At 41.5% G+C, this 22,949-nt stretch overlaps 1 protein-coding gene across 2 annotated transcripts in view; it reads right to left on the bottom strand.

Moving 5' to 3' along the window:
* Nucleotides 1-21,492, bottom strand: part of ACAP2 (ArfGAP with coiled-coil, ankyrin repeat and PH domains 2) — a 77,065-nt gene extending 55,573 nt beyond the window's left edge. The window contains exon 1 of one of the 2 annotated variants that reach the window (XM_064516818.1): nucleotides 21,127-21,492. In XM_064516818.1, coding sequence (XP_064372888.1) covers nucleotides 21,127-21,179 — 53 coding nt within the window. In that variant the 5' untranslated portion in view covers nucleotides 21,180-21,492. The remainder of the gene's footprint in view (nucleotides 1-21,126) is intronic. The other variant, XM_064516819.1, reaches the window with a different exon arrangement.
* Nucleotides 21,493-22,949: the final 1,457 nt, after the last annotated feature.

Below are 22,949 nucleotides of genomic sequence, written 5' to 3' on the forward strand. Positions count from 1 at the left end.
ATACAAAATACTCTTGAACTTGGGGCTGAAAGGGAGAAGATACACATTTAATCCATTTATTGCCATCTCAGTTTCAACTATAAAACACTACAGATTTTAGAGGACCAGGAAGACTGCCTGCTAGACACCCGACTGTCAAAACCAACCAACCCACCCCACCCCGCAAACCTGGTACATTAAATAGCTTAGTAATAAGGACTTCAGATGAAATTTTATTATACCTTAATGTGTTTCACAGTAGCTATATGATAATAAAGGAAACATATTTCAATAACCTATATGCTTGAAGGTATTAATATCAAAGGAAAGAGGAATTGTGTCTAACTGAAATTTTACAATTCTTCCAGTGATGCTCAGAGCTCAGACAGTCCTCTCCTCCCTCTCCCTGCAATCCTACAGTTATTTAATAACAACCTTGCAATAAGATTATGAAAAATATAGCATTTGCCACAAGCCAAGTGACTTGGCAACAATGCTGAGCACATGCGAGAGTGAGCTGAGAAAGGAAGACACTTCACAAGGTTCATGAACGTGGTTTGATCAGGCTATTGCCTTGAGGACTTAAATGTACTAATTTCTGGCAATGACCGCTGCATTACAAAAAAAAAAAAGACTATTTCACTGCAAATGGGATCTGACATTATAAAGAGGTTGGTAGGAACAGTAGTTTTTCCCACCCTTTGCTCCCATTACCAGGGCACCTCATCTTTTCAGCTATTCCTGCGTAACTGCTTGTGGAGCCAAACTGCTCACCAGAAGTGCTCTGCTTTTAAAAAAAACAACTGGAAGTTTTCTGCAGTGCTTTATGGAAAACTGGATGAGATACACTTCACATCTCAGTCCCACAAAAGTCTCAAAAAATAAATAAATAAAATAAAAAAGGTTGGACAGGGAACTGCAACTTGGGAATTTCTTAAGCCAGCTTTACCACTGAGACGAGAGCACGTGGAACCACAGCCTTACTGTCTCTTGCTAATTCTTTTCCAGTTCACACAAGTTCAAGCCAAGAACAAAAAAATAAGCCTGGATCAGGCCCCAAACTCAAGAAAAGCAGTTTTTGGAGAACAGTTCTGCAGCATGCTGCCAGCTGCCTACAGTTCTGAAACACTCAGGATTAAAATCCTAGCTTTTTGCAGATTTGGCTAATAAAGCCCAGTGTAACTGTGTACATACTTAAAGACATTCCCGCACAGTTACATTCCAGCCTTTATATCTAAACACATTCCCGCACAGTTGCATTTTGACTTCTGTGTGTTCTGCAGCATCGGACCATGAATGATTTCAGGCAAAGTTAATTCCTCTTTTCCGTTTTGTCTGTAAGTGATTAACTTTCATTTAAATCTCTTGAATTAAAACTTGTTTTCAAGAGTATTATAGAAGGAAAAAAAACACCCATACACAAAAGGAGGAAAGGATAAATATCTCAATATTTAGACTGCTATTTTGTATTAGTTTGTTTATAAACACAATGCAACTGATTTTTATTTGTTCCTTTGGCATTAACATAAAAAGCATGATTAAGTAGTTTGTTTAAAGAATTGCACCAATATCTGATAAATGCATTAAAAAAATAATTTTTGTTAACTAGCAAAGAGTTCTAAGCTCCAGGGGGGTTTATGAGCTTAAAAAAAAATCTAAACCAGATACAAGATGGAGAAGAGAGATATAGACAGCAGAGCAAGCAGGCAGAGCGAAGACAACGTACTTCCTCAACAATTGTAAGGGAGTTGTAAGGGAGGGGTGGGGGAAAGGCAGCAGAGAATACGCTAAACTGAAAGAAAAGAGAAGAGAACAGAAGACTGAAAAAGATGAAGGACAAGTCAAGAAAGAAGCATAGAGCAAAGCAGAGAAGGCCATAGTGGAAGAAAGGAAACTGGAACACACACACCCCCCCAGCCTGGCTCACAGCAAGAGACTTTCGAGCAAGCAAGTCACCGCTCCAGCTGGCTCCTCAGTGCTGCATCTCACAACCACCACAATGGCCCTGACGGAAGGAAGGCACAACCGGGCCCTGCAGTGGGCTACGGGCTAAGGGCTGCCAGGTTCCAAACCAAAGCCGATGTTGACTCCTTATTCCTTTGTGTAGGATGGGCTGCTTTCACTATTCCCATCACTTAAAGACTAGTAGAAGAGTTATTTTCATGCACATGTGTTCACAGTAACAGACCCACACAGGATTATTTGCGTAAGAACAACGGAGAGGATGCCCTGGCAGGACCAAAATAGAGGGAGAAATCTAACAATGCAGTAACACAGAAGTATCCATCTATTCAGAATTAGTTTTCATACCATGTCAGGCAACATACTAAGAACAGCTGATCTAAGCTGTGCTGTATTAATGCTATTCTTGTTTTTCCTTAATTTAATACCTTTTAGAAGCCATTAAATATAAAGGTGCATTTTTCTCTAAAACATCTGTGTCAGGGATTACTTAAAGTTCACAAAAAATTATCCCAATCCTGAGTAAATCCCATGTCCTCAGCCAAGACAAAAAACTCCAACTATAAACACAGGAAGCAGTCATAAAACACTGAGACCCAAGTGCCAGATCTGACATGTACCAAGAATGTTGCTCCTTAGCAAGCTGCGAGCTGGGAACAGGCTTTGTGTCAGGGCCATCTTAGCCAAAAGGCTCTGACATTAGGGATAAGCCCTTCAAATCTGTCTCACTACATGAATCAAAGTCAAACAGCTGAGACTTCCCGAGCTGTTCAAACCCTCAATGGCAAAGCATAAAACCAGAACAGCTGCTTAAGGGTGGAGGACAGCTTTTATAAATGAGTGGCCTCCCATGTTCTTCATGCTCTGTAATGAGGACTCCCAGGAATGTGTTCCTCTCCTCTGCTGCTTCTCCTCCTCTCTGTTCTCCTCCTAAGGCACAGCTCAGATCGCTAAAATATAGCTTCCCGTGCAGCCACAGCTACGGCGCAGGGAGAATATAGGAGAGGATGGAAGAGAACTCAAGATCTGACTTAGCAATCTTTTTTTTCCTCCTCTCTTTTCTTTTCCTTCTTTTTTTCTCTCCCCACAAGAGGGTAACGTGACCTAACCCAGCATATGAGGAAGGAAAGCTGACCCTCTCTGGTGTGCATCCTGGCTCCTCTTCCTAAGTGACCAGTGAAAGACCTACTTCCAAGTTAAGGTAGTAGGGGACTCCATGAATCCCCAAACCAAAGATCACAATTAAACTCTGTTCTAGGAAGATAATCAGTCACTCCTAGGCCATGAGGTACAGGCAAATGCTAGGGAAATAACTTCATCTGGACTAGATCGTTACACAGAGCTGCCCACAACTCCAAACACACTACGGTCATAGACAAGCATCTGTTTGGCCCCTATCACTCCTGTTTACTCTTACAAAGTAAGAGTCAGCAATGGTCGCTGCTTTTAAAGATGGCTATTCTTCAAGTGATAGCTAACTGGCCACTGAATCCACATCCTGCCTAGAGTCTTTCACTCATTCATCTCACCCATTTATTCTATCCTGTATTTTTAATCTGCATTCTTAATAGTAAGGAGGCTGGTATCATCCATCACTACAAATGAGATGCTGAACACACACAATGAATTGGAGCAACCAAAGCTGTGATTGATAATTAATGCTTAATTCCTGTTAATTCTACCATGAATATATTCCAATATTAAAACCCACCAATAAAAAAAGCAACAGGAAATACTGTAATTAAGAAAAGTTGAAAACCTAAATCTCAAGATTCACCTCCTGAATACACTTTCAGAAGAGTACAAACAAGTACATAAAATCAAATGCTACTCAAACCGGTATTTCTGAATACCTTCATGTATTTTTTGAGTTTGTAAAATTGAATTAACCGATTCTCATCATCACAATTCCAAATCATAGTACTGCTAAAGTGATTCCTTCAAGTATTGGAAAGTGAAATCTCCTACTTGCCCATATTCAGTACGGAATAGTCTCTAAATGCATGACTTTGACTTTACCACAGCCCACATGCCCTTTCAATATCCATACGTTACAGTTCAATAGCACAAAATTGACCTCTAAAACTAGCCACAAGCTATCAATAGCTAACTCAGAGCATTTTTGAGTACACATAATCAAGCATCACTATATTCACTTTTCTTTCATTTACTGCAGTAAAATTGCATGAAACTGGCTGTATATCAGGGGAGTCAATAAAGGAGCATTAGCATGCCCCACTGCCAAGAAAGAACAATTCAGCTTTGGAAAGAGAACATTTAACAAGAATCAACAGGCAAATTGTACTGAGATTAACTCCCCTTTGTCCTCTTCATCTGTATTTCATTCTAATCTATAAGAACCTTAGGAAAATTGAAAGGCGCACAGAAACAGATATATACAGCTCGCTCATTACAAAGGCTAAAACTGGAGAAAGCTGGTTCACAACTGGCTAAAGTAAAGACAATTGATCGTTTTAACTTTCATTTTAAATCCAAACCAAATACAGACACTACTAGGGATCAGCAGCAAGCAATCTGCAGATCCCACAATAGTATGACAATTCTAGATGTATGTAAAAGTCAAGCTACACCAAAATTACCGAGCATTACCAAATTACCATGTTATAGCTTCATATGATACCAGACTGTTTCAACCTGTGCCACCCAGATCTTCAATGTCCTGGGAGATTCAGACGAAAATGCCAGCAAGATATTATGACCTCTATTCCTTCCCATCCCAATTTTCAAACTAGAACTAAAAACAGCAGTGGAGTTACTTATGGACCACTCTTCCCAGTGATCACATCCAGCAGTCTTAGTGACAGAGGAAAACAGGAGTAAATAAATCAGTAAGTTTCTCATAATGATAAGAGACACTTTAAGCTAAAGAAATTAATAACATCTTATAGAAGGTTTAAGGAAAAAAAAAAAAAAAGAAAATTCCCGAATGTGAGAAACTAGAACTAGGATGAGATACAGAGGGCAAGACAAGGTTATGCACTTGACAGGAGTGCTGCCTCCTCTACAGCAGATGCCACCGGGTGACAGGCAGCAGAAAGAGCAGTCACAGTATGCAGAGGATGAACTACAAGCTGCAAAGGCAAACTCAATCCCAGATATATCATGCAAGATACTATACTTGCTCACATAACCTGCCTGCTGGGTAGCAGTGGCACTTTGGAATCATACCCCAGGTAGTAAGCAGTCGCTTACAAATTGTTTTAGAAATAGCCACGCAATTGCTACACACTAATTGCTGAGGGTAAAATGGGGGGGAAGGCAGAAACAATGGAGGGAGAAAACCACTACCAAGGCCACTGTACAGAGAAATCCAATGTTGATAGCAAAGACCTCTAAAGACAAATCTATTGTGAAGGTCACAGAAAAAGACAAAACAGCTATACTGTACCAAGCGAGTAAGCAACTAATTCAACAGGAGACATGCTTCAAAGCCCTCAAAGCCCCAAGAAGCAACGTATGTTCCACCTATGAGAAGCGGCAGCATAACACAGCTCAGGCAAAAGCACTAGAGGGGGAATCATTCAACAATACTGTTCCACTCAAGACAGGCCGTAACTGCTCCTTAAGCAACACCCCTGCTCCTCCCCACTCTACAGCAGGAGGTTTTGAGCATTTCTAGAACAAAGTGTCTCACGTCTCACTCACTGTCTGTTTCCTAGCCAGCATTGCAGGTATGAAATCTAAGGGGTTTTTTTATTTATATAAGAATCTAGGTCCAGAGTAAGAAATATTACTAGTGGTCATTGAACTCACAAGCTGAAGAGGTGGTCAGGATCATTACAAGAGCCCCTTTTCATAATTCTCTTGAAGTCTTTTATGTAAGAAGGATAAACTAGGTTTTACATCTGCCTCTGGCCTCACCCTGTTCTGGAACAAAACTTGTCTTATCATCATCATCATGCTTGTCATCTATCCTCACCTAAAAGACCTCTTGCTTCAGATGAGAAATAGGAATGTTACACATGCCTGACTCACATATCACAGCCCCCAGATACGATGCCAGCCTATTATATGGCCTAACAGCACTGGAGGCATACAGCATACTGCCTTGCTCTTTGTCAATATAAATAAAAATATCATAGCGTACTTTGGAATGGAAGGGACCTTTGGAGGTCTTCAACAACTCCCTACTCAAAGAAGGGCTTAGCTTAGGTTGCTCAGAGCCTTGTCAAGACAAGCTCTGAAACGGCCAAGGATGGAGGCGGTAACCTTCCTGGACAATCCGTTCCAGTTCTTAACCCTCAGGACTCAGTGTCCTTGGCTGCAACTTTCACCCACCTCCTCTCTCCTTTTGCCGTGCACAAGAAGTTTGGCTCTGTCTTCTCTGTAACTTCCAACTAGGTAGTTCAAGACAGCAATTAGGTTCTCCATTAGCCTTCTCTGACTGAATCCACAGCCCTCATCCTCTCCTTGAGCATCGTGTACTTCAACCTCTGGCCATTCCAGCTGCCTTCCACTGCACGTGCTTCATCTTGGCAACGTCTTTCTTGTACCAGCAAGGCCCAGAACTAGTCAAAGTATTCCAGCTTTAGCCTCACAAGTGCTAAGGAGAGGGGAAGAATCTTTGCCAGCTGTGCTTTTGCTAACACAGCCCTATACACAGTTAGCTTTCACTGCCGTGTGGGCACTCCACTGACTGATGGTCCATTTGTTTCTCACCAGAACCAAGGCTCTTCTCACCTGTCAACCTGCTCCCCAGGCAGACAGTCCCCAGCCTGTGCCGCAGGGGCTGCTCCATCCAAGACGCAAGTCTTCACATTTGTCTTGGATAAACTTCATGAAATTCCTGTCAGCCCATTCCTGTATCCTTCAGCTTGTTGAGGTCCCTCCAAACGGCAGTCCTACCCTCCAGCATATCAACTGCTCCCTCCAATCATTTCCTGCTTCATTTGATTTCTTCTATCTATTAATTACAGTTAGATATAAAAAGCTATCTAGAGGAATCTTAACGAGGGATACATTTGGGATATGTGTAATGGTACTGAACAACCACAAATAAAAAGAAGCATGACATACTGTGCTACAAAGGAGTCATGCACTGCGCAATGCGAGCTAACCACCCCAGATAACAGCAAGGATGTGGACAAGAGCAGCTTTATAACTTATCCGAGATGAGCCACAACCATTAATCTGGTCTGAGGAAAGAGCACTGTTGCAGTCTGTCACAGAGCCCATTGAAGTCCTCTGGTTTGGCACTGCAGAGATTTTTCCTTGCTGGCCCTGAGCCCCTCCATGCTGAGGAACAGATGATGAATGCTCCCTGACGTGCAGAGATGAAGTTCCTCAGAAGTGCTAGTACTCCCTGCATTCTTAATTCTGTGTTCATTACCACAAAACATTCTGGGAAGCTTTTTCAAGCTACTGATAACCTAAACAGCAGGATTTTTGCATTAGAAGTGTGACTCCCTTCAAGGCCTGCCCCAGATTTCCTAGGAACTTTCTACGGGCTGGACTGAAATATGGAAATGTATTTCCCATCACTCCTCTGGATGCAAGGCAAAGACTACTGAAGTGCAGATTATCATTTTGGAGTAGCCAAATGAATAAACTAAATTTTTCCAGGTCCATAACAACCTATATCCATATTTTAAATTTCTCCGGAGAAAAGCAACAAAAGTCCTTAACATTAAAAGAAACATGGTTCCATTCTTCCCAAGTCAGACTTCTCCTCTTATAAAAGACATGAATGAAAGAGAAAAAGGGTACTTATCTTTTGAATTCATTTAATCATTAAACCAAAAGTTTGCTTGTAGATACAGGTCTTTAAGGCCTTCATCTGCAAAACTTTTTACATCATCAGTAATTCATAGTCTTTGATACCACAAGCAAATGAGGTAATTCACTCAGACACATGTGCAGAACTAAGCATAGCTCAGAAGATAATGCATGTGATAAACAAATGAGAGTCTTCAAAAAGGAAGAAACTCTTGCAACAACGATAAATTGCTGAAAGTCAAACTGGTTGCCACTGAACTTGCTGCAGCTTTTAATGCATCAAATGCAGCTTATAAGGATATCTATGCTACCAGCTGACTCTAAATTCTCAACAAGCTTTATTTCTCACTACATTTTTGCAGTAATTTACCAGAAATGCCCAGTAGTTCTCTTTTTCTAATAGTTCTGCCTAATACTTTTTCCTCAAGCTTTTTCACCTCAGAAGGAGAGCCTGACAGTTGATAATTGTAAATAGGAAATGAGCAACTCTCTCCTTCCAAAGGGACCCTAATATCTTGATTTTTCTTTACCTTTAAATTTAAATGATTTCATCCCTGATCATCTTTTAGCAATTAAGCTGATTAACAAAATAAGAACACAAAACATCATTATACTTATCCGGCACAACTTTGACTGGTAATTCCAACCTCTCCAGCACGAGTTAAAAGCTTCTTAGGAGGCCTTAAATTAGAGGATAAGGAAGCAGGACCGTAGTATCAGGACACTGCAGCAGAAAAGGGCAGCAGAAACAAGCTTAAGAAACCAATGGGGCTGAGCATCAGAAACTTGTCTCTGCTGACAATAAGCAAACACTACAGGGCTGCTCTCGTCTTTTAAATCTCAGCAGCTATGCAGGAATTTTAACACAGAAAAGAGAGGGGATGAAGGATTCCTACATTTGAAAACTCAGATATGTAGTACGATCGGGAGGTGAAACAATATAACCATCAGGCAACCAACAGTAAAGGATATAAAATAGGATGTCCCTCCCTCTAAACACTATGCCTTAAGATCTGGAATTCTGTTAGATGCTAAGGAGTCACAACAGGTTTTCTTTTAGAAGTGAAATGCAATAATAGTCTAGTGGAAGAACAAAGGAATTTTAATCCTGAATTTGGAAAGATACTCCTTATGTACCTCACACGCAACCAACATAAAAGACAGGGTAGCAGTGTCTCAAAAAACTGAAGTAGTAATTACCAGTAGATCCCCTCAGCATGGGATTCTCAGTATCAACATGTTTACAACTTAGAGAACAAGACTTAACAGTCTGTACAGAAAATGTCATATAAAGTAACGCAGAGGCAACTACGGAACAGAGAGTAGTAGCTGTACTCCGTAATTAATCGAAGAGCATTCTTTACAGATATCATATAATCTTAACATGGGTCTTGTGTTATCTTTGATTTTGGAAGAATGACACTTTTTCCCTTCCTTTTCGTTATTTCCTTAGTTGCTAGCTTATGCTGACTACAGTTAGAAAAGTTTTGTCCAAATGACCACAAGATACCAACACCTTTATAACAAGATGTTACAAAGCTCACGATGTTTCAAAGAGCTGAGGTCCATTAGCTCTTCAGAGAACTCTAACTAGGTCTGGTGGATCTTCTTTACTGAAAGGACAGGGAGAGCTTCAGATTTCTGCTAAAGACAGTCTTCAGCAAATACTTACCTTATCTGTCCATTTCAAAAACCGAGCATTTTTGCAACATATTTTCACAAAGTCAGAATGCCCTATTGGACAGTTAGAGGGGAGGTTGCAGCTATGTCGCAGCAGAAAAGCTCTGAAATTGAAACTTTTGTTTATCTGTTAGTTGTAGCTGTATGTATATGCACACGCAAAGTATATTTTATATACTCATGAATAGTTTTACAGCATCATTTTATTTTTCTCTCTTACTACATGGTAAGTCGTTCTTGGTTTGCCCTTTGTGCCTCTGCATTTGCACTACAGATGACAGTCAAATCCAGGCTCAAGAAAACAGAGTGCACAAGCATCAGGAGCAGGAGAATACAGACATACAGCCTATCGGTGTTTTCTCAGATTCACTGTTCTCACATTTGCAAAAGTCAGCCTTCTTTCCTCTTCATTCCTCTCACAAGTAATAATTGGTGATCTATTCAAAAATAAGCAGTTGGAATATAATAAAATAAACCCCACAAAATGCATATGGCACACCCACAGCCCTGGAAAAGGTTTAAATTTTCTTAGGGTACATTTAGTATATTTTCTCCCACTACTTTTAGTCATCAGGAGATTTTAAAGACCCTGGGCTTTCACTTATGCAAAGTTAATTACAGGCAAGCTATTTCTCAACCAAACAAATTTACATTTTCTTTATTACATACTAAGCTTCAGGGTTTTGCCTCTCAAACAAACTGCAAATATTTTTAAGAAAAATCTAGTGAGACTGATACTTATAATACAGCGGATATCTTGCAATACTAGACAGAGTGAATGCTTTACCTTCTCTCTTTTCTTTTCCATTCATTTTGGGATAAATTGAGTAGGAGAGGACAAATAGACATACTTATTTACAAAAATAACTCCTTCAAAATCTGACACTTGGAAAGCACCTCAGGAATTTGAATCACTTTAAAATTATTCTGCCCACATACAGAGGTTCATCTAGTAAAGAGTCCTGCAGAGAGGGGGCGTGGGGGTGTACTTTTTAAATGGACACCCGCTACCAACACAGAAATTCAGCCAGAAGTTGCACTGTCAGTGAAACAGATTCCTCTGTCATCGAGGATAAAACTGTTCAAGATAATAACTATCTCAGCAAAATCCAATACTTGTCTCATTTCTATGATGTGGCTTATCTTGATCAAATATCAAAATCTACGTATAGATACTTGAGCTAGTCATCTAAGTCACCTTGGGAAGCAATAGAGTAAAACAGACCCTTCCAGGGTGCAGTTCACCTCATCCTGACGTACATGGCTAAAAACAGATTACAGGCCTTTTACTCTTCCTATTTAATTCCTATTACTCTTCATCAGTATCAAAGGAGCCTCGGCCTTAGAAGAGAGATGGCTATCCCAGTATAAGAGATTAATTCCACTTATCCTGTTTGAGGAAGTTAAGAATGAAGGGACTTATTTCATCAATTACCAAATTCTTTATATTGACAGCAACTCCAACAAACTTACATGAATGCTACAGTTCTAGAAAAGACATGATATTACCTATATTTGAAGAGGAGCGCAGTGAGTCTTTTTAGTGCCTTTTGCTGGTTCTGGTTAAGATCACAAGGCCCAACACACTGCTCCACCTACAACTCACTACTGTACTTCTAGGCACACCCAGCTCTTACTTGGCTCTTAAGTCTAAAGTATATTAGCAATGGTATATTACATAAAACCAATGACACTGTAATACTTAGACAACATGTTCCCTACATTAAAGTTTATCAGAAGAATCCAGCCAAATGCAGAGGCTGACACGGAGCACTCCAAACAAGCTAAAAAACAACCCCACTCCACCACCACAGACACACCTCTATCTTCATAAAAAATGATATTCACTGCCCCCCATTACTGCCTACTGGAGGACAGCAACGGCAGCAGGGGAGCCCTGGGAGAGAGGAAGACTGACAAGGCCTCATAGAGCAAGCACCAGCCACTACTGCCATGCAAGGACACCAAGGGAGCCGTCAACCAGCCCCGACTGCTGCTGCAGTGAGAGAGGACATCCGCTCTACAACATACAGCAGTACATATTTTTAAAAATAGGCATCACTAAACAACTGAAGACTAGGATATTTCAAGTTGTACAGAAATGTTCACTGTATTTGACACACACGTATTTCTACTGAAGTTCACATCTGGCGTACACACAGATGGAAATCTGGAATTCTCTTGTATTCTCTTGTTTTTTTAAATTTGGACAGATGGAATACATTTCACTACATATGGCTTCTCAAATTCCTCTTTGTATTATATCCAGCTTAAAATACAAAAGTACGTTTTGGAAATTTCAGAATTACACCATGCAAACTGATCACTGCTCTGCTTATGTTTATTCATACAAAACTAAATGTCAGTACAGGCTTTCTTTTAATGACCGTTACTGAAGGCATATTATAAATTCATGGAAAACAAAGTAATATAACGGTATCTAGCATACACACACAAATTATATATATGTAAAATCATCCAAAAACCACAGAAGACCAATTTAAATTCCATTACTGTTGACATGGACTCTAAAAAGATATTCAAGAGTTCCAAGCCTGCAAGTTGTAGAGGCCAGTCATTAGAATTTCAGTCAGAAAGCCTGATCCACCAAAGATTCATGCCACATAAGCAAGTTTCCCAATCGCCTCTTTGACAGGCATTTTCTCTGCTCAAAAACTCCTCATTATTAGAACGCTTGAACAGACTATTTTGCAGCAATTTTTTTTTTTTTTTTTAGTTTATCCTTTTATCTTGCCAAATTGAGTACCTGGAAAATGTGCACATGACATACCTCCATAAATAAGATTACTCTTCTACATCAGCATAACATATTTACAGTGCACCAAAATAAGCCAACTGATTTATCTTTGGTGTGAGGCTTGGCTACTTTCAATATTTGCAAACTTATGTTAAGTGTAAAATAGTTATTTTGCTGAATATGCAAGGATTCCTCTTAAAGAAATCATTAGGAAGGTAAGACAACATTTTAGTTTAAACAATTTTCGATAGTCCCACACAGCAATTTGAGCAGAATGACAGTATCTACTCTTTGTGATGCTCTCGAACAAATCTTTTAGCTATATAAAAGAGTGGCAACAGAAACATGATTCATATAGTCACACAGAGATGTAACGTTCCTTCAGATATTAAAATAAATGTTACATTCCATATGTTAATCTTTATTTCCTCATAATGAGATTTGATGTTATTTGTTATACAATGTCATTATCAAGAAGAAATCTAAAGCATTACCTAAACTCACAAGGATCTCTACCTCTCAAACAGCATACTATTTGCTTGAAAACGTCATATGCGTATTTACATAGTTTATACTTCTATAAGTGCTTTTAAACTGAATTCTGCATGTATGAGTGAGAGTAAAGAACATAAAAATTCTAAGTAAATTAGAGTTCACATGGGCAGGAAGCAGAAGAGTAAATGTAAGGCGCTTTAAGAGATAATATTAAGTAATCACATGTTTTTTGCACTCCATCATGATACTTCTGCATTTGCATCTCCTTGAGACGCTAAACTAATTGATCTAACCAAAAAGGCCTGTATCAAGAACCAAGCAAAAGGTTCATAGTTCAGTAAACAGTAACTTCAGCAGGATTTTTTTTTCCTGTACTCAATGAAAATTAGATATTTTCCCTTGCTGGCCGATACCCAAAAGACAATATGATACCACTTTTGTCCTAAAACAGGTTGGCAGGATGGAGTTTGCCTGGGGACTTTAAGAATGATTCACTATAGCAAAATTTGCCAATAACCAAAACAAAAAACAAGAAAGGAAAAACACACACTCTAAATATCATAACAGACTTCCAAATATGAATATTGTTAAGAAGCGAAGCCTGATAGCGTCACAGGACACTGCTAACACAGCTAAATTGGCAAATTTGCTATTCAGTGGCCAAGGATTCAAGAGATGCATTCAGGAAAGACTAGAGTTATCCAAACCTCATTCAGCCCCAGGCAGACAGGACTTCTGTTTTCTAGTTGCCATCTTCCTGCTGAACACTCCACTTACTACCCCTGCTTTCCAAACATTTTAGCACTGATAGCTTTTTCCACCCTCTCTAGAAAAATACCAAAAACATATCCTCTCCGCAACTTTAGTTCTTAATTTAATTACATAAAATGTGCATAGCCAACATAAATGAGACCTTAAAACTCAAATGACTGTAACTGAAGTAAGAGCTCATAATTATGGCAATTACACACACACAGTTACACCTTCCTTCTAATTCTGCAGCTTCTCATTAATGGTCAATTGCGCAAGTTTGACAACAATTCTCAACAATTGCTCCTGCTGCTAATCTACAGTGACGTTATGACATCTAGCAGATTTTGTTACTACTTCCATTGTAAACTCACTTCTGAGTGATTTTATAACACTCCCTAATAAGAACTAAGTGTAAATTGTATTTTGAAGTTCCTATCTGCAGTTTGAGATGATAGCTAAGATGTTTCAGTTTCTTTTTACTTAATACGTATTATATCAAGATCAACAACTGAGAAACAGAACTGGAATTACAGTAAGAAAAAAATCTTACAGTTGCAGTACATGAGTCAGCCTTTTTTTTTTTTTCTTTTAATTCCATTTAGTGCACTAACCTGACCAGGGCAAACTGATTTCAAGACAGAGATTTCTCTTCTCTATTCTCAATTAGGAATGATCGCAACAGGTTGCTATTAAATTTGAAAAGGTTTTGCAAGATTTCAATGCAACAAATCTTAATGAATGTTATTTGAAAGGGAAGTTTTAATCAAACTTCATTACTCTATTATGACTATCCTAGAAGAAAATGCTCTAACACTGTGTTTTATCTTCCAAGAAATAATTAAAATATCTCTCTTTAGTTCAACTATTTTAATATATGTTTGAAAGATAGTCACAGGCTTAAAAAAAAAAAAAAAAAAAACAAAAAACCACACACTGCCTAAAGGCTAAGTGGAACAGCACACTGACTGTCGTCTCCATAAAACCAAAGAGTTAGAAATCCAGAACCACTCTAATTTCAATAGACTACAAGCAGCATGGACAGAGGTTTTCTAAAACTGCACCTTATTACCGTTCTACTAAGATTTTCCTACACCTCATTACATTTCAGCTACAAAATGTGCTGGTCTACAATTATGCTGGAAATTCTGACTATAAAATGACTGCCTAAGCATGAAAAAAGGTAAATGCAAACTTGCAACAAATGTTTGGCAGCCTTCTCTTTCAAGTTACCATATCTTTTTTATTCTGTTCTACCGTGATATTTTCCAGGCAGCCTGGCCAGATGAATTACAAACTTGCTTTTCAGTCCCAGAAACCCAAGGCCAAAAGCCCCAATCCAAAGATTTTTTTTTGAGAATTCCTCCTAGAAGAGCTATGTAAATCTGAATAATAACAAACAGATTCGCCACGCAGACACACAGTTCTTACTCATATTCCTCTTAGGATCTTAATGTGACTGAAATTACCCACATGAACAGTCTCATTGACCTCAACAGTACTATAAACACACATAAGTTACCCATACCATAAACGCACACAGAATAAGAGTGATTTATGGTTTACAGTATTATAATACATGTTAATAAGGACACTGCACTGTAGCAATAAACTGACTGGAAGTTAAGCAGAGAAGGTAAAATTTTAACTGATATTTGGATTTCCATCCTCCCCCCCACCAAAAGTATTAAGCTGATCAAGGTATATAGGTTAGGCATATATGCTTGAATTTCTCCAAAGATTGAGCAGTTTGAACACAATTTAGTAAATTTTAAAAAGCCACAGTAAGTTCTACTAGGGTAAGATGAACTGACAGCAGCAATCTCCAAACACAAGATAACTGAAAACAAAAATATTGTTTCACTCTACACAATTATTTCTTTGCATCAATGAAAGATTGAGACCAATATTTACACATTCTTTACATACACAGGCCAGTTATTTAAGTGGAGCAGAGAAAGTTAAATGCGTCAGTTTCCTCTTAACACAACTGTGATCCATATCTAAACATCTGTTTCAAATATAACCAATAGAAAACATATTGGGTTCCCCCGCACACACTTAGCCACAACGAACAGCTTATATTCATTTGTTATGTTATCTATGAGCTTTCCCCTTAAAACCAGGCATGCAAGATAAATATCAGTCTCTCTATACTTCTGTCATATTCTCAGTTCCACTCCAAAAAAATCTATGACTTTTTAAGAGAATGCAACATAACATTTTCTATATTTATAACATCTCTAAGATATACAATCATTTTTAGGGCACCTTATGCAGTGATGCTTTAACCGAACAAATTCCAGTCAGGTTTCTCCAGGGAAATTATGACTTTAGGACTAGACACATTCCAAATAAGTCATTTTCTTATATTACTTCAGTTTTAAAGTGACAGAACACACTTGTTATCTGGGAAACAGATAATAAACTGTGCATCTACAGTACAGAAAGGAAAAAAAATCATAAACCCAGAAAACCATGGAGTGGAATGTGCACCCTATTTAGACAGTCATTCTAAATAAACCTTTTGAAATAGGAAATACAGTAAACTAATCCCTTATTGAAAGTATTACTGATTATTTCACGCAAAAATGAATGCTACATATCATTTTTTCAAGCCATCATCTTCTGGGAATTATAAATTCATACCTAAAAGAACTAGTAAATTCTTTTATCTGATGGCAGAAGGAATCAACTAGCCACCTATAAAATAACAGCTCACAAAACAGATTTATGAAAGATATTTATTTCCTGGTAGTTTGGAAGAAAAATTCAGTTAGCTTTATAGGTCTGTTTTACTGTATCTTATGTTAGTAAGTGCGGCATGCTCTTATGCTGTACTCTATTGTGAACTTTAAATATAGTCTTCAATCTACAGAGCATTAAAGAAACTTTATGATCAACATATTTCATTCTTTTTGTACTATGTGCAAGCAAAGTGATTCACTCTTTCCTAAAAGCCAGTAAAATGCATCAAATGCTGTCGGGAGGCAAAAATAAATCGTTATTTATTTATGCAACAGGAGTAAACAGAGCCATCCAACATTTCTGCACCCTGCGTTTCACTTAAGTGAGGCACAATCCCTGGTCATAAGTCACTCACAAAGATGCAAGAAGAATTTTGCCTAGACACACTCAAACTGCAGAGTGTGCCAAAACTCCCACCAGGAGATTAGCAATCTGTGTCCCCTTCCTATTTTAATAGGGTATTTAAATATTCAAGTATTTGCTATAGTTGACCATGGAGGCTTGCCCAGCGGTTAGTTCTATCTGTGTATTGCCATTCAAACACATTAGGTTATGCAAAGAAGTACCAGTCTTTCACAAATATTACAATCTTGCAGACTGCAAGCTGGTCCAGAATTGAACTAATAATTTTAAGTATGCAACTGTTTATACAAACTTGAGTTTTGTCCTGAAAAACCTAATTTAACACATTGGCTATCAAAAGCCTTGTTTTTCTTCAAAATGAGAGAGCAGAGACCAAGTATTAAAACAGCTACAACTTGCACTAACATCCACATCAACACCAGACAAAACAGAGGTAGGTACTCAGCAATACAACAGAAAGTGCACTTCTTAAAGAAGCCTGAGGTGCATCTCAGTCGCCCCCATTTAGATAAGCCAGAAATAGTTCAGGGCACACGCACAAGAATAAACAAACAACCCCCACACACCCTCACAGCATACTGGAAAACTTAAGTGACAAGCCAGTCTTACACTTCAGGCTTGCCTACACAGAACAGTGCCTTAATGAAACTTAAAATGAAAGAATACTCAGACTAGTCCCTTTGAAGAGGATATGCTGTAACCCCAAATTCTACTCAGAGACTACCCATTACATATTTTTACTAAGAATAGTAATCGGCAACAATTTCATTTATCTTTGTCTACCTCATTCACCCATCATCTGTGCCATAGTCAAGGTCTCAGGAAGCAAACACTCTCTTGAACACAATAATGTTAAACTTCAGCAACAGAGACAGACAAGGAAAAAGAAAGGATCTCAAAAATAAATAGCTTTTTACTGATGTATTTTAAAGACTGAAAGAGACTAAAGTTTTCTAAATAGACCTTAAAGTTGCATGCAATGCAATTAATGGAATTTTGCTGTTTGTATTATTAAAATAATCTCTGTGGCTGCTACAGTGCATACTTCATTTATTAAAAGGGAAATCATTCTTAGTTACAAGAAAAAAAAAGTGAAACATCAATATAAAAGCCTGTTCCATTACCCTATTAATGACAATTTCAGTTTTGAGATAAGCAGAAACTATTATTTCACAGTACTATTCGTCTATTAAGAGGCCCTCTAAGAATCCTTGATTACACACACAGAACCTGCCAACACAGTTCCGCTCTTGCTCCTTAAGGACTGCTCCCAGGCCCCTCCCTAGGCGACTTCTCCTATGCAAGGTAAAGTCATCCACACACTGCAGAACTGCGAACACACTTCCTTGTTAGACCTTTAGTCTGTCCATATTTTAAAAATGGAAGTCATGCAAGACAAGCACGTGACTTCTGTAAGATTATTTTATACGGAACCCTGGCAGCTGTGTAAAAGCTTTATTTGAAGGGGTTTTTTTTTGGGGGGGGGGGTTGGTTTTTTTTAAAACATGACTGGAAATTGCTAATATTCTTACTAAGTTTCATTCCCACCTCTCTTTCGCATATTCTCTGCAAAACAGCACCTGAATCCATAACCTTTTCCATTATCCTTTTCAAAGCATCAAATTCTAAACTCAATTTTCCAACCTCAAACTGATCCAACAAGTCATAAATACACAAACCTAAAAGATGCAACAGGCCACCATTGCTTTACGTTTTCCAATTCAAAGATTTTCTCATCTACTGGGGAAAAAAAAGCATATCTTACCATGAAACAATATACTATACTTTTGATGTGACTCACTATAGCCATTATCACCAAACCACGTATCAGCAACGCAACAGCAACAACCCATCACATGCTCCCATCACATGCGTTCTGAGCAAACTAACGAACCTTTGTTCCTTCGATTCAGGTAACCGTGATATTCCCAATCACATCTCAAAGCCAGAAAGATGAACATGAACTTGATGAGAATCAGATAAGCCACAAAGCAATGTGTGTTTGTAGTAGTGTGTTTTAAAAGACTTAAATAGCTCCCTGTGAAAACAGCATAAGAACATCTGTGAAAGAGGAGCTAAAACATTAGCACTGAACAATTCTTGGAGCAAGATTTTGGTGACTCAGGAACTCTGATTCACCCACTTCCTCTCAGCTCACTCCACTGCCGTAAGAAGTATACTATGACATTTCTATACACTATAGGCCTCCCAACAGGTTTATTTAACCGCTCCAGCGGGTGAACCCATGGGAAGGAGTGTGACCACACCCACCTGTTCGGGAGGTCAGGAGGAAGCTGCAGCCCTGCTTCCTGCTGTCACCAAAAGGAAAACAGCACCAGAAGCTGCCGTGCATCCACGCTACTCCCCGCAAACACTGGGCAATGACCTTGCTCTACGTTATGCTGTACAGCCCCCTAATAAAACCTGCTGCAGTAAGTGTCATTTAGAAGGCTTCTTACTACTTGGGTTAGGTAACTTGTATGAGTAGTAAGAATGACCAAAGTTACAACACTAACGAATAACACTGAATCACATAAACATTTTTTTCCAGAAATACTACAAGATTTTTGCTTCAGAGTTTTAACTATTTCCTAATAATTGAAGGCTGGAAGAATGTTTTGTTGGGATTACATCACTTCACCACAAGATTTTTTTCGATTTCTTCAAAGGCAGTAGTATCAGAACCTGTCAAAAAGGCTACATGGGGCTAGATGACCCCTGACCAAGTGTTTTCCACAGTTTCTCTCCTAAAGGAAAAAGCAGCTTTCATAAGCTACATTTAATAGTACAGTTCTATTGCTACATTAAGCCATTCCAAGACTGCATTGCCACCAAATGGAAGGGACCCACATGAAATACAGCTCTGCCAAAAATACATATATTGGCAAGCACGTCCAACTTAGCTGTTCCGTGAGATTTCACCCAAAGTCAATCTAAAAGCTCACTGTTGCCCTAGGGGAGATCTCACTCCCCACTGCACTCTTCCAGCCTTGCTCCTGGCAGTGAAATTCCTCCTCCCCTCTATACATTTTAGTATGCTTCGCACCCCTCGCTATGCTGATGCAACTCACTAACTCAGCAGAAAACTATCCACTCTTTCCTGCCAGGGCAGTGAGTTCATACAAGCATCCAACACACGCCAAAGCCACCCAAAAAATGACAGGATCATGCAGCCACGGCCAAGCTGACAGCAGAGACAAGACAAAAGAGGAGGAGAACAGGAACTCCAACTTTTGGCAGAGGTAAGCCATTCAAACCATCTTCTCCAACTTCACCCACATCCCACAACCGCATGCTTGCCAGAGCTGACACAAAAAGGAGGCACATGTCCAGAGAGCAGGGGAAGAGCAGGACTCTCTCTTCTAACGGCCAGACTATGAAATTGGCCCATGCTGACCACAGAGCCACAAACCAGAACTCCAAACATGGGCTGAACAAGGGACAGGAGGGGCACAGCAGTGACACATCAGCTCAAGTCTCAGAGCTGCTTGCCTCACCACCAGCAGCAATAAGCAGGATTATACCAGGCTCATGAAGTGGATCCAGCCACACATCCAACAGAGACAGGCAGGATTGCGTTGAGTGGATACGAGGTTGCATAGCACACACAGAACGGATAACACGTGTGGAAAGATGAATGGGAAAGTGCCCCAACCTAAGTATAGGTAAGCCTACAGCAGTGACAGACAAGTGGTCACTCAAGAAAGAGCAGGAAAAACAAAAAGAGTACATGCTTTGGTTTCACAAAGGAAAGTAGGAGTATATTGAGCTTGTTTGGTACTGGTACCCCAGCAATGATCAGATTGAGTACAGACACACACACAGCAGTGACAGGAGGGTGAAACTGGGGGCATAAGTTTGAGTACAGCACTAAAGAACAAGAGACAGATCAGCTGAAACTTCACGCTCTCAAGGCTGAGAAGGCACTGCTAAGGCTGCTGAATGCTTCCTGCACCAGCTGCCTGCCTTGCTTCACCCCCACCACAGCTGCTAAGGACTGGGTGACCCCGGCAGCATGCACAGCAGGCTGTCCTGCCTCCCCATGAACCCCCAAACCCTACCATGTGGCACCCCCAGCCCCCCATATCACACACACTACCCCATTTCCTTGCACTTCTGCCTCTCGCATCCCCTTTCTCCTGAGGGCCCTTGCTCACACCCAAACAGCCCCGCTCCCCACACAGAGCTCCCCAACAGCCCCTTCCTCACACACACACTGGCCCCCAGACTGCCACCCTACACCGTCCCCAAGCCTCATCCCCACCTACCACCCTTCATGGTCCCCACAACCAGCAGCCCCCAGCAGCCTTGGCCCCACACCCCAGGTCCAACCCCTCACCCCACCCAGTCCCTGCCACCCACACCCTGTCCCGACCTGTACCCCTACAGGGCCCCCATAACGTCTGTGCCCCACTCCCCAGCCCAGCCTGGCGGCCCGCACAGCCCGCTTCCTCCTCTACAGGGGCCCCACAACCTCTACTCTCCATCCCCGAACTGCCACCCCACACGGTCCCCAGCCCTTGTCCCCTGACTTGTCACCCCATACGGTCCCCGCACAGCGCCGTCCCCGCCCACGGCCCCCAAGCCTGGGCCACCGCTCGCTGATCCCCGGGCAGCCCCCGGCCCTGCCCCCGCAGCTGCCTCTCCGGCGGCACCTGAAGCGCGGCGAGTCCTTCAGACACTCCTCGAAGTCCACGGTCACCTTCATCCTCGCCGGCCGGCCGCGGGGCGCGGCGCTGCTGCTGCTGCTGGCGTGCGGCGGGGCGAGCCGGAGCCCGAGCTGGAGTCCGAGCGGGAGCCGGAGCAGAGGGCGGCCGCCGGGCGGGGCTAGGCAGGGGCGGAGCTCATGGCGGCGGCGCGGAGGGGCGACCGGGCCCGACCGCGGGACAGGGACAGCAGCTGTCGGGACTGCTACACCGTGCCGAGGGCCCCTCTGCCCTCCTCCCGCGCCCAGCGCCGACTGACGGCTTAGCTGGCCAATGGGGAACAGGGCACAGCGGAATCGGCCAACAAGGCGGGGCCATAGGCGGGGCTTCCACAAATCGCATGGGAGGAGGAAGAGTGACAACGAGTCCATCCAGACACAGGAGAAAGTGAGCACCTTGGCCAATCGCGAAGCGCGAGAGGAGGGCGTCGCAGTAAGACCGCCCAATAACCGGGCCACTCGGAGGAGATAGCCAACCGCCGAGCGCGCAGGGATGGCTTCCGCACCGTGCGTCCGAAAGAGTGACACCCGGGCAGACCAACGCAGCAACGGCAGCTGGCAACGCGCCCATCGGCAAGCTCTGTCGCCACGGCTACCCGGAAGACCAATCCCAGCGCTCATAAACAAGGAGGGGGCCGCCCCTCGCTGCCATAGGCTGACCCGCCTGTCGCTCGCGGCGCCGGCAGGAGACGAGGCGGCCCGGACGCTCGCGTCTGGATGACGTTGCTCCTGGGTGGGCGGGGCGGGGCGAGGCGAGGCGCTCAGCTGTCCGGATAAGCGGCTTTGTCGCGATAGGCGACCGTGTCGTGATAGGCTGGCGGTGCTGGTGCTTGTACATCCATAGTTGGGCTCTTTTGAGCTTGCCTCTTTTCTAGCTCAATAGGGAACAGTCAACCAGTAACTTAAAAAAAAAAAAAAGCTTTTTCAGCGTGGTGCCATGATGCGATTTATTTAACGGCAGCTGGATGCACGGCGTGAGGAGGTTTTAGGGGACACTTGTTGTTGCTTTGCTTAGTGGTGTTCCTATTCCTGATGCACCACAGAAAATAAAACAGTCTTTCTAGGTGGAAAACTTAATGTTTTTTATTTCTGCCACTGCTAAGGCAAAAGCAAACAGATGACAGCTCTGCACGTGCGAATGATGCACCAACAACTTTTAAATCCACCTTGGAGAAGTTAGGGCTCCACTCTCCACCGTATTTATTTTGAAGTTCTAGGCACTGGATATAGTTCTTACACTTTTTAAATGTGTATTACTTACCGGAGATTCAAAGTTGTTTTTGAAGGAGAAACTTCGACAGCAGATTTTTTTTTCTATGGAATGAATATCAAGTATGCCTTTTGGGGGGTTGCACGCAACTTCTGCCTCAGAGTATTTTCTCAAGACTTTTCAGACAGCAGAACAGCTGCATCACGGATACAGCGGAAAGGACCCAGCTGGTCCCCTCCCCCTCTTTGTAATGAAGGGCTGCAGATCTTTATTCCTGATCCCTGGTCCTTTAAGAGAAAACAGTGAGAAAAACGGCTTTAACAAGTTTTGGCACTACTTACTGTTCCCAGCTGTAAAAATCACAAAGAAGAAGTTGCATCAGCCCTTACTGCACATTATCAAAGGCAGAGACAGAGTATAAACTGCTAACTCAAGTTAATTGTGGCAAAGACAACGTGACATCATGCCAAGTCAGGGCCAAATCCTGCAGTTGTGGTGCTGAGAGCAGGCTGTGGCTGACGCCGTTCACTCGCCACCCCTCGCACCCCAGGGCTCCCCAACTC

This window comes from Dromaius novaehollandiae, chromosome 9 (assembly GCF_036370855.1).
Source record: "Dromaius novaehollandiae isolate bDroNov1 chromosome 9, bDroNov1.hap1, whole genome shotgun sequence".
NCBI lineage: Eukaryota > Metazoa > Chordata > Aves > Casuariiformes > Dromaiidae > Dromaius > Dromaius novaehollandiae.